Source organism: Lissotriton vulgaris, chromosome 7 (assembly GCF_964263255.1).
Source record: "Lissotriton vulgaris chromosome 7, aLisVul1.2, whole genome shotgun sequence".
Classification (NCBI taxonomy): domain Eukaryota; kingdom Metazoa; phylum Chordata; class Amphibia; order Caudata; family Salamandridae; genus Lissotriton; species Lissotriton vulgaris.
In genome coordinates, this window is record NC_141695.1 from 1681322683 (window position 1) to 1681335001 (window position 12319).

At 48.6% G+C, this 12319-nt stretch overlaps 1 protein-coding gene across 1 annotated transcript in view; it reads left to right on the plus strand.

The window, feature by feature from the left end:
* The window catches only part of PRPF6 (pre-mRNA processing factor 6), a 214455-nt gene that overhangs the window by 181447 nt on the left and 20689 nt on the right, over positions 1 to 12319 (plus strand). The window contains exon 18 of the mRNA XM_086932789.1: positions 8713 to 8804. Coding sequence (XP_086788915.1) covers positions 8713 to 8804 — 92 coding nt within the window. The remainder of the gene's footprint in view (positions 1 to 8712; positions 8805 to 12319) is intronic.

The following is a 12319-nucleotide window of genomic DNA, read 5'->3' on the forward strand; positions in this document are numbered from 1 at the left end:
GCTTACTCCAATCCACAAAGGGTTCTCAATCTCCAGATCCAGCTGGATCTTTTTTAGCCACATCGTCACCTACCAGTCAAAACAGTGATGCGCCTTCTAGGGATGATGGCATCATGCATAGCGATTAGTGCCACATGCACATAATCAACCAATCAGGTACTTATATAGCACAGCTTATCAAGTACTGTGCTAAGGGTATCAGTCGAAGAGCCAGGTCTTGAGTCCCTTCCTGAGACCTCTCCAAGAGTGTTTAGCATTGCATTGGTGACAAGCGGGGGGGACCTGGAAGATCTAGTGTTGGTTTACCCAAGGTCCATCAGGCGCTACAATTGTGGAACACCTCTAACATACTGAAGGGAAGAGCCTTCAAGAACCCAATCCCACAAGTAACAATCATAACCGATTTATCACTCATGGAGTGGTTTGCTCATATGAAGGACATTGTGGTTAAGGGGCACTGGACCTCAAAACAACAAAAAGTGCACATCAACATGCTGGAGCTTCTAGCCATCTATATGGCTCTCAAAGCATTCTTAACTAGCATTACAGGGAAAAATGTCCTTCTACGAACAGACAATATGACTTCAATTTATTAGATTCTGAAACAAGGGGAAACTCGTTCCACTCAGCAACAAATTCATGAGTGGGAAATACACTCCATCTGATAGAGACATCTAGCTGCAGATTCCTTACCTGTGAACATCCAGGTGTCAGCTGGATCCGGAAGATTTTTCTTAGCACTCTCCAGCGCGCCGGTAGGTGGTGTCTGTTGACTCTGCATGACGTTGAGTTAGTCATTGTGACGTCAGCTTCATCTATATAGTCGCCACCTCAGCACGCTGATGTCAGTTCTTTTCTTTCCAAGCCAGTCTGCGCAGATCCGTCGAAGAGAGCTGCCCCCTGTCATTTTGTGACAGTCTTTTTTAGGTCGAGGACCGTCGCACTGCGTAGCAGTGGGCGGAGCCGAAGATTTAATGATTCTTAGAGGGGGCTTGGAACCCGCCCCTCTTCTTCATTAGCTGGCCTAGTAAATGCTGGCCAGCCATTGGAGGAGAGGGGCGTCCCTCGGTCCAAGTCCCGTCTTTTTCGGATTCGGGGGCGTTTTTTTAAGCTTCTTTCTTGTTTTCTTTCTCTCCCCTTCCCATTGGTTGGAATTTTACCTTCCAGCCAATGGGAAGAAGAGAGAACGAAAACCACGCCCCGAATCGGAAAAAGATGCTGGTTTCGCCGAGGCATTCCTGCCTCGGCTCGGAGAAACGTGGTCATGCGTCTTCTGGCTCTGCAGGCGCTCATGTCCCTGTGTCCGAGGGATGCATGTTTTCCTTTCCTCTAGGGGCCTGATCACGTGGGCCATTTACCCTGTGTTAATGCCTCATGCGGGTCTGCTGAGCGGTTGTGCTGAGCGCATTCCGCGCTTCTCGTGAGTCTTCCTGGAGGACGTGCCGGGGTGGCGCTGTTTTCCGGCTGTGCAGTGCCGGTTCACCTCGCGGGCGTGAGCGGGGCCTCGCGTACCATTGCACATGGGCAGACGCGGGTCGGCGCCTCGCACATGTGCTGATTGCTCCATTCTGGGGCTGGGCACCACCAGAGGTGTTCAGGTGAGTGGGCGCGTCACCTCCCTCGTCACCAGTGTAGTGACCAATGCCTTAGGCCGCACTTGTATACGCAGCAGTAATAATTACTCAGGACTGCACAGTGATAGTGGGTGGAGTGACCCCGAGCGGCCATCCCCCGATTTATTTATAACTGCGGGCCACGCCTGGCCTGGCACCGGCTGCGCAAGGGAGGGGGGCGCAGCGCAGCAGGTTAGAAAGAATGCTGGCAGCGGCGCTGTGTGCGGAGCCAGCGCTCCTCAGGGTGTAATCCATGCTCGAGAGATAGCTCGTCGTTGTCACGCACCTGCTGAAGCGCTCTATATGTAGTCTTGCAGAACCCGGTTCCAATGCTAGTGAGATTCCTCAGTCCGGTAATACTCCTGTCGATTTTACCTCTGTGCGCCCTGCGGGTCACAGGTTCATATACTGGTGAGATTCCTCAGTCTGATAATACTCCTGCCATGCCGACTTTACCTGTGTGCGCCCTGCGGGTCCCAGGTTCATATGCTAGTGAGATTCCGCAGTCTGGTAATACTCCTGCTGACCTTACCTCTGTGCGCCCTGCGGCTCCCAGGTTCATATGCTAGTGAGATTCCTCAGTCTGGTGATACTCCTGCTGACTTTACTTCTGTGCGCCCTGCGGCTCCCAGGTTCATATGCTAGTGAGATTCCTCAGTCTGGTGATACTCCTGTCGATTTTACCTCTGTGCGCCCTGCGGGTCACAGGTTCATATACTGGTGAGATTCCTCAGTCTGATAATACTCCTGCCGACTTTACCTCTGTGCTTCCTGCGGGTACCAGATTCAAATGCTAGTGTGCTTCCTCCGTCTGGTGATACTCCTGCCGACTTTACCTCTGTGCGCCCTGCGGCTCCCGTCATATACTAGTGGGATTCCTCTGTCTGGTGATACTCCTGCCGACTTTACCTCTGTGCGCCCTGTGGGTTACAGGTTCATATACTGGTGAGATTCCTCAGTCTGGTATTACTCCTGCCAACTTTACCTCTGTGCGCCCTGCAGGTCACAGGTTCGAATCTTGGGAAGGTAGCTCAGTGAGTCAATGTGCCACTGCCTGCATCATTTAAACCAGTTCACTACTGTGGCCCACACACTGCTCACTGTTGGTCCAGTCCCTGCTGCTTTAAACACACCTCTCTGCACCATTCTGATGTGGAGAGTGAGCCCACGCATGCACACACGCGCACAATGTCCGAACCTGGGGGCAGATTTTGTCAGTTTTCACGCAATGCAGCACCGCAACCACAGTTTGCTTTAGCGCACTGAAGCATGGCACGCGCCCACGCACACACCCCTGGACCATAGAGCACTGTCAAAGCACTGGAAGGGGAGCTTTCCACCACAACAGAAGAAATTCTTTATTTGTTTTTTTGCTTCTACACTTTTCCCGTCTTGTATGTATTCTGTGCAATGCAACACACTTAAAGTTTGAAAAGTAAGAAATTTAAACATTTCTCTTTTATACCTACCTCAAGGGGGCGCAAGTTGTTTGTGCAAATCCCTGTCTACCAATGTTAGTAGATGGAATTTGTGACAAAACCCATGGGTGTTTGCAGGTGAACGCCCATGCACCACCTCCTTGACGTAAAGTAACTCACAGCACCACTTCCTGCCTGTTCCGGATATGCGCTCTCTTCCGTCGTGCACAAGCTCTGCGGTCCCTGCTGCGACCTTGTGCAATGCTCTGCACGAACAATTGATTGCTCATTTTCTATTTAAACTCTTTCAAGTGGTATGGGGGTGTTACAGCACCTCCCACAGCCCCAGTTCCAGCTCGGGGGGGGGCTTCTCCATTATCCCCTGCTTTCTCTCTTTCACTTCCGCTGCTCTTCCTTTATTTTTCTCTCCACGCTCTCCTTCCACCCTATCTCTCTCGTTGCCGACCCTCTTTACATGTTCTTCCTGTACCGAACCACCTAGAGTTCTTCTAGTGCAGTTTGGGATTTCCCATCCATTTACTTAGGGACCCCTCCAACTCCCCCCTTCAGTGGACTACCTGCCTAGGGCAGAGCACCTGGCCTTTCTTTCCTGGCTGGGCTTCCTTGAGGATGGCCGTTGCCTCTTATGCCAGGGTCAGCTGAGAAGTTGTGTTCCTCCAAAACGGGCTTGAGTGCATGCAGTTCAGAAGTTTATTTATTCTTGGTTTTTTTAATGCATTAACCTGAAAGGATAGTTGCTATGTACAACTGTTATGGAAAACTTTGATGTTGTGGTTTTATATTGGAATTGTCATTGTGCTTTTGCTTGTCCCTTGACCCCCACCCCTTGGCGATCTAGGCAAGCACCGGACACTCCTCTTCCTCGCATCCATTTCCCTCATTTGGTTTTTATCTCAGCCCTCACCTCTTTCTCACGTACGCCTCTTGCACTTTTTTATTTGCTTTCTCGCCATTTCTTCCTTTCCCTTCCTTTAACTCCATTTCTGCCTTCTCTTTTTCCTTTTTCTCTCCATGCCCACCATCTCTCTGTTCTCACTCTCTACACTCTGAGGGGACGTCCCGTGCCTTTGTGGCTTTGCCTAATCCATTTGTGTGGCTCTGTCTGTGTGTGTGGCTCTGTCTGTGTGTGTGGCTCTGTCTGTGTGTGTGGCTCTGTCTGTGTGTGTGGCTCTGTCTGTGTGGCTCTGTCTGTGTGTGTGTGGCTCTGTCTGTGTGTGTGTGGCTCTGTCTGTGTGTGTGGCTCTGTCCGTGTGTGTGTGGCTCTGTCTCTCTGTGTGTGTGGCTCTGTCTGTGTGTGGCTCTGTGTGTGTGTGTGGCTCTATCTGTGTGTGTGTGGGTGGCTCTGTGTGTGTGTGTGTGGCTCTGTCTGTGTGTGTGTGGCTCTGTCTGTGTGTGTGTGGCTCTGTCTGTGTGTGTGTGTGGCTCTGTCTGTGTGTGTGGCTCTGTCTGTGTGTGTGTGTGTGTGGCTCTGTCTCTGTGTGTGTGTGTGTGTGTGTGTGTGTGTGTCTCTGTCTGTGTGGCTCTGTGTGTGTGTGGCTCTGTGTGTGTGTGGCTCTGTGTGTGTGTGTGTGGCTCTGTGTGTGTGTGGCTCTGTGTGTGTGTGGCTCTGTGTGTGTGTGGCTCTGTGTGTGTGTGGCTCTGTGTGTGTGTGGCTCTGTGTGGGTGCGGCTCTGTGTGTGTGCGGCTCTGTGTGGGTGCGGCTCTGTGTGGGTGCGGCTCTGTGTGTGTGTGGCTCTGTGTGTGTGTGTGGCTCTGTGTGTGTGTGTGGCTCTGTGTGTGGGTGGCTCTGTGTGTGTGGCTCTGTGTGTGTGTGTGGCTCTGTGTGTGTGTGTGGCTCTGTGTGTGTGTGGCTCTGTGTGTGTGTGTGTGTGGCTCTGTCTGTGTGTGTGGCTCTGTCTGTGTGTGTGGCTCTGTCTGTGTGTGTGGCTATGTCTGTGTGGCACTGTCTGTGTGTGGGGCTATGTCTGTGTATGGGGCTATGTCTGTGTGTGGGGCTATGTCTGTGTGTGGGGCTCTGTGTGTGTGGGGCTCTGTGTGTATGTGTGGCTCTGTGTGTATGTGTGGCTCTGTGTGTATGTGGGGGGGCTCTGTGTGTGTGTGGGCTCTGTGTGGATAGCTTTTTTTGTAGTTGGCTCTATGTGTGGGTGGCTCTGTCTGTGGGAGGGTGGCTCTGTGTGTGAGGGTGGCTCTGTGTAGGTGGCTGTGTGTGTGTTGGTGGCCCTATGTGAATGACTCTGTGGGGGGCTCTGTGTGTTTGTGTGGCTCTGTGTGAGTGTAAATGCAATAGGTCATGCATATGCGAGCGATTAAGCTATTGGCATTGTAAATGACAATGCCATTTATTTAACGATTTAGCTATCAGCAATGTAAATGACAATGCTATTTATTTATGATTTATAAAAAAAAGAAATGAGCAATACCAATAGCTCTACCTTTAATAATGCCGAGACCATTGCATTGTAAATGCTTGTTTTACTTTTTGTTGAATCTTTTTCGGTGTGTAGGATGTCCAAGAAGACCTCGGGTTTAAACAAACCGCGTGGCTCCTGTCACAGAGGCATGTCAGTAACGAACCCCCACCTCGTGTGCCTCTGGTGACTAGAGAGCGATCATGACCCGAAGTTGTGCTCCGACTGCTAGGCCATTGCGCCAAAAGATTTGAGGGAGCAGTCCTTATAGCTGCTTACGGCATGGCGTCAGATGCCTCCGAGATATATCGGAGATCTCGTTCCCGGTCTCGGTCGAGAGGAAGGTCCGAGCACCACTCCAGGGATCCAAGTCTTTGTCTTGCTAGACCAACCGTCAGTATTCAAGTCTGCTATTGTACATAGATTTCTGAAGGGGCTCACACATTTGTTCCCTCCTTCACCTTTCACCATCCCCCAGTGAGACCTTAATTTGGTCTCCACTTACTTGATGTGTGCACCATTCGAGCCGCTGCTAAATTGTCTCCTCTGGCTGCTAACCATTAAGACAGCCTTTTTAGTGGCAATAACCTTCGCAAGGAGGGTGAGCGATCTGCAGGCACTTTCCTATCAGCCTCCTTACTTGACCATCTTTTCGAGACGAAGTAGTGCTCCGCACTTGGGCGTCTTTTTTGCCTGAAGTTGTGACACCTTTCCACCTAGGGCAATCTGCCCCCTTGCCCACCTTCTATGCTCCTCTGCATCCTTCTAAGGAGGAGGAACATCTCTACCTTGTGGACCCAAAAAGGGTGTTATCGTTCTACCTTTACTGCACTAAAGAGTTCCAGGTGGATGACCAACTCTTTGTGGGGTACGTTGGAGCAATGAAGGGGCGTCCTGTACGGAAGAGGACTATCTCACGATGGGCTACTCTCTGTATTAAAATTTGTTACGGTCTGGCAAAGAAACAGCCTCCTGAAGGCCTCAGAGCTCATTCCACCAGATCTAAGGTAGCCAACACGGCTGTCCAGCTTGGTGTCACAGTTCTTGACAATCAACCATGCAGCTACGTGGGCCTCCCTGCACACGTTTGCCAGCCATTAATGCCTGGACAATCAGGTCTGTAGGGAGGGCCTCTTTGGCTGTTCAGTCCTACGGTATTTTCTGGTTTAAACTTTTCTGCAGTCCCTCCTCCATGGGATGGTATTGCCTGGGTATCTGTTCACAGGTAAGGAATCTGCGATTAGTTGTTCTATCAAATGGACAAGTTACCTTCGGTAAGGCCTTATCTGGTAGAGACATGAGCTAGCCGTAGATTCCTTACCGACCCACCCATCCTCCCCGCACTGCGAAACAGTTATTCATGTCAGGGCTGTTCCCCTTCATGGCCTTAGTTGTTTAAACACTACTGTCAGGCAACTTCATGGCTCAGCGCTTGTCGCATGGAAAGTCATGAAATGTACTGACAACGCGCTGAGGTGGTGCCTATATAGACGACGCGGACATCACAACGACAAACTCAATGCCATATGACGTCACCCGGAATCGACCAACGCCACCTACCGGCACGAAGGGGTACTGGTAAGAAAAAATCTTACGGATTCAGCCTGACTCCTGAAAGTTCTTTCCGAAGATTATATCTCCTTTCCATTCAAATCAAACTTTACAGTAACCGGTTTTCTTTCCAAACCAGAGACAATTGCGGAGCGTGCTTTATATACACTTGATGTTAAACGGGCACATCTGTATTACTTAAAACGTACCAAACCCCTCAGAAAAGCACAACAACTATTTGTTTACTTTTCAAATCCACATAAAGGAAAGGCTTTTTCAAAATCAGGAATAGCAAGATATGTCAAATTTATCCAAATTTGTTATGCTAAAGCAAAACGAACATTAACTACTATGCCATTCTACTAGGAAAAAAAGGAGCAACCATGGCCTTTTTCGGAAATATCCCTCTCAGTGACATTTGAAAAGAGGTAACATAGGTGGACCCACCTACATTTACACAACAATATTGTGTAGATGTCCAAACAAGACAATAAGCTCTAGATGTACAAACAGTATTTCAAACATTTAAAACAAGCGCGCCATCTCATGTCTAAAGCCACAGTGAGTGGGGTACGGCTTTACAATCGATGCATAGCATGTGCATCTGCAGCCAACGCATGCTACAAATGGAGTATGTTACTTACCCTGTAAGCATCTATTTGTAGCAGATTTACATGTACCCTGCCACTTCCACGGCAGGTGTTAGATGGTGAGAAGAATATACACAAATAAAGCATGTTTAACAGCACACACAAACTTAGCAGCTTGTATCCTCACTCCATATATGGCAAGGGGGAAAAAAACATATCTAACAAAGGAGCCACTGAACATGTGCAATACCTCAAGGGGGAGGAGAAACGACTTCGATCATAAAACTTCCTTGAGAAAAAACAACTTGTATAATCCGGGCCCAACATACGAAACTGCAGCACTACACACTACAATTGGATTCTTACAGGGTAAGTAACGTACGTACTCCTTCTCCCACATTGGTATCTTTCCATGATTCAGTTACGCCCCTCTCGCTTACATGAAGCTCGCCCTCTAATCTTTATCCATTTACTCTTAAGCTATTAAGTTTCAGATTTGGTGGCCTAGTGGAGTGCATAGCTTATTCACCTAATTGGCTGAACTTTGGACAGTTTAGCTTAAAGTGAGTGTACTGCTAAATAAACTCTTACAGCTTCTCGGTGTAGAATGATGCAAGCATGTGGATCTTTGAAGGATATCGGCGTTAGAGAACGGGAGCTAAAGGTAAGTAACCAATTTATTTTCTTCTGTTTAGAAGCAGGGGTCAGTGAGAGCATGTCTTCTGATTCTCTTGGCGTGCTACATTGGTTATATTGGTGTGGTGTGTGGGAAGGTAAGCCAAAAGTAATGGGTTAAGTGAATGCTCTCAGCCCCCACATTTGCCATATAGGTGTATTGATTTGCTTGGGTGATGAAGAACTAACCTGCTGAAGGTAGACTACTATCCCCAGCTCCACAACATGGTCAGTTGCTTTATTTGTGGTGGTTTAATTTGTTTGGAAGAGCAGAAGAAAACTGCTGCGGCACTCTCTCAAAAGTAGAAGCAATCATTCGAAAGATGTAGGTGAAAAATGTTGCTGAAAGTGTGACGATATGCCAATTTCAGTTATTGATAAGGGGTATTGGAGCTTTGCTGAAGGAGTGGAGCCGACTTCTTCCTTGTGTTCACAGGCTGGAGTCAGTGCGACTGGAGTATAGAGCTGGCTTGAAGAACATTGCTAATACGCTGATGGCCAAAGCCCTTCAGGAGTGTCCTAATTCAGGTCAGTAGCTGCTTGTACACTTGCTTACACCTAGATTAGAAATTCATAGTTGGAAAATAAGCACGAGGAAAGGCTTTGTGTTAAAACACGTGCATTTTCATTTTTTTCAATGTGTTGTGCATTTACGTTGTGGATGATATGTTTTTCTTGTCTTCATTCACTCCAACCTGAATCATCTTTTTCTAGTCTTTTTTCTCTCCTTTCTCCTGTTGGAGCCTCTCTCTGTTTTCTCCTCTTCTATTGGTTCACTGTTTATCCTCCGCTCTCATTTCCTTCTTCATATTTGCCCCTACTGCATTCGTTAAGGAATATTGATAAATTGGGAATACAATAAACACCTTTTAATTGTCTTTTGCACCCTTAGCAAACTTAAGAGACACGACCAGCTCATTGAAAAAGTGATTTCAGCTAAGAACATGTAAATATAATCTGACAAACTGCTTAGTTATGCTTGAAGTATTTGTAGGCTGCATTTGTCAGTGGCCTGCAGGTATTTCGCAACAGTCTTCTGGAACTGTTATGGATCTTTAGGTGCCATTCTAGTGTTGGACAAGCATGCTTTGCTCCAAACAAGTGAAATGGCAACCTCAGTCTTCTACCTTTTTCGTTTATCATCTTCCTCATGTGGGACATCCTCCCAGTTTGTGGAAGGTGCCAAAATGAACTGCCTTAGCGGTACTAAATTTGGGAAGATGTGTGTATGTGTTGTAGTGCCCTTTCTCCAAATCCCTCCCTACTTGGCAAAAGTGGTCTTGCCCTAAGTTGGCATGCAGTCAAATTGCTTAATTTTTGCAATATTTAAAATCAAATCTCAAAGTACTGCAATCAATGTCCTCAATGACATTTGTCTCTTTCACAAACAAAATATTCTAACTCACACTACTGAACCAAATTCACTCAATCCTAACTGCTGTTGTGAAAGATGTCTAGATCATTTTCAGACTCACTGTCTCACTCGCTTCTTCAATCACCACTCCTCCTGACATCGTTGTGAAGGACACATCTATAGCATCCCTGCTCCCAATACACTTATAGTCCCATCTCCGAAACCAAAATAACTGTATTTCAACCGATCATGAGTGAATTCACAGTGACCTTGCTCCTCTCCTCCACTCCATATTCTTCAACAACTTCAAATATGAAAGTCCAAGCCTTTTAATCAATCAATCAATGACATTTATAGAGCGCACTACATACCCGTAGGGTCTCAAGGCGCTGGGGGAGGGGGGGTGCCGCTACTGCTCGAACAGCCAGGTCTTCAGCTTCTTCCTGAAGGAGAGGTGGTCTTGGGTCAGGCGCAGGTCGGTCGGGAGGGAGTTCCAGGTCTTGGCGGCCAGGTAGGAGAAGGACCTTCCTCCTGTAGTCGCTCTTCGGATGCGGGGGACGGCGGCGAGGGCGTGGTTGGCTGATCGGAGGTGGCGTTTGGGAGCGTAGAAGTTGATTCGGCTGTTGAGGTAGCTCGGGCCTTGGTCGTGTAGGGCTTTGTGTGCGTGGGTGAGGAGGCGGAAGGTGATTCTTTTGTTGACGGGGAGCCAGTGAAGGTCTCTCAGATGTCCGGAGATGTGGCTGGTTCGTGGGATGTCGAGGATGAGTCTGGCAGAGGCGTTCTGGATCCGCTGGAGTCTCTTCTGGAGCTTGGCGGTGGTACCGGCGTAGAGGGCGTTGCCGTAGTCCAGTCGGCTAGTGACGAGGGCCTGGGTGACGGTCTTCCTGGTCTCGGTGGGGATCCACCAGAAGATCTTCCGTAGCATGCGTAGGATGTTGAAGCACGCCGAGGAGACGTTGTTGACTTGCCTGGTCATGGAGAGGGAGGAGTCCAGGATGAAGCCCAGGTTGCGTGCATGGTCTGTTGGTTTGGGTGCGGTGCCCAGGGCGGGAGGCCACCAGGAGTCGTCCCAGGCGGAGGGTGAAGAGCCCAGGATGAGGACCTCCGTCTTGTCAGAGTTCAGTTTCAGGCGGCTGGTCGTCATCCACTCGGCTACCTCTTTCATCCCTTCGTGCAGGTTGGCTCTGGCGGCGGCGGGGTCGTTGGTCAGGGAGAGGATCAGCTGGGTGTCGTCGGCGTAGGAGATTATGCTGAGGTTGTGTTGGCGTGCGATGGCCGCGAGGGGGCTCATGTAGACGTTGAAGAGGGTGCGGCTCAGAGAGGATCCTTGAGGGACGCCGCAGATGACTTCGGAGGCCTCTGACTTGTACGGTGGAAGGCGGACTCTCTGTGTTCTTCCGTCGAGGAAGGAGATGATCCATTCCAGCGCCTTGTCCTGGATTCCGACGTTGCTGAGGCGCTGTACTAGGGTGCGGTGGCAGACAGTGTCGAATGCCGCGGAGAGGTCTAGGAGGATGAGGGCCGCTGTTTCTCCGTTGTCCATCAGGGCTCGGATGTCATCGGTGGCGGCGATGAGGGCGGTCTCGGTGCTGTGATTGGCTCGGAAGCCGGACTGTGAGGGGTCGAGGGATCCGTTCGTCTCGAGGAAGGCGGCCATCTGCTTGTTGACGGTCTTCTCGATGACTTTGGCTGGAAACGGGAGGAGCGAGCTACTCTATTTACAACTTCACCTGTACCATCCAGGACTGAGTCTTTTATAGATTCATGTGCTAAAATCATTCCTTGTCATCAAGGTGGGAGACCCATGGTTATCATTACACCATCAATACAGAGCACAACATACCTGAAATATCTTAAAACTGGGCTTTTACTAGCAAACTCACATCATTGTAAAGATGCGCTCTTCAGTCAATGAGGTGAGAATGTCGCTAGCCTCGCCTAATCCATAGGACCTCTCTGTCCAAATTTCTACCATGTCGTATGGAAACGAAGTCCCAGAGCTTTATTCTCTCTTCAGACAGATTAGTCTAAATTTCACTTAAAAATCTGGAATTTAGCCTTGGGGTGTGTGTATTAAGGTCTTCCACCACTTCCTTTGGATTAGGCCTTTAAGTAATTCCAAGTAATTCCAAATGGAGCCTCTTCAAGACATGTGACAAGATGACTGTCTTTATTAATATTCAGCTCTGGAAATGCCTTCATCTGGATCACAAGCCAAAGATCTGTATAATCTGGAGGATCTTTTCAGCCGAAACTGTGAGGGAAGATTTATGAAGTTGCACCAAAATCGAAGACTGCTAAAACCCCTCTTTTGGTGATAAATCTGTGTCATGCACCTCCCTTACTCGGGATTAGAAAGCACATAAGTAACCCTTGGAGACCTCAAACTCCAAAGAAAAAGGCACCTTCAACTCTGCTCATATAAGCCTCAGAGGAAAATATCCAAAAGAATAAGAAAAATAATCTGTGAGACATGCTTCCTCTTTCTCTGAGGGTGGAAAAAAAGAAAACATCTTCGCCTTCTATGCCAAAACCTGTATCTCTTCAGGTAATTAAAGTAAAGTTGATCCCATCATCAATAGCCCTACACTTGTCTCTTTTATCACTGATAAAGAAGCATAGGTACTTCTCACCATCATCAGTCTCTGTAAATGACAGCATGAGAGACTTACAGCCCATTATTGAAAAT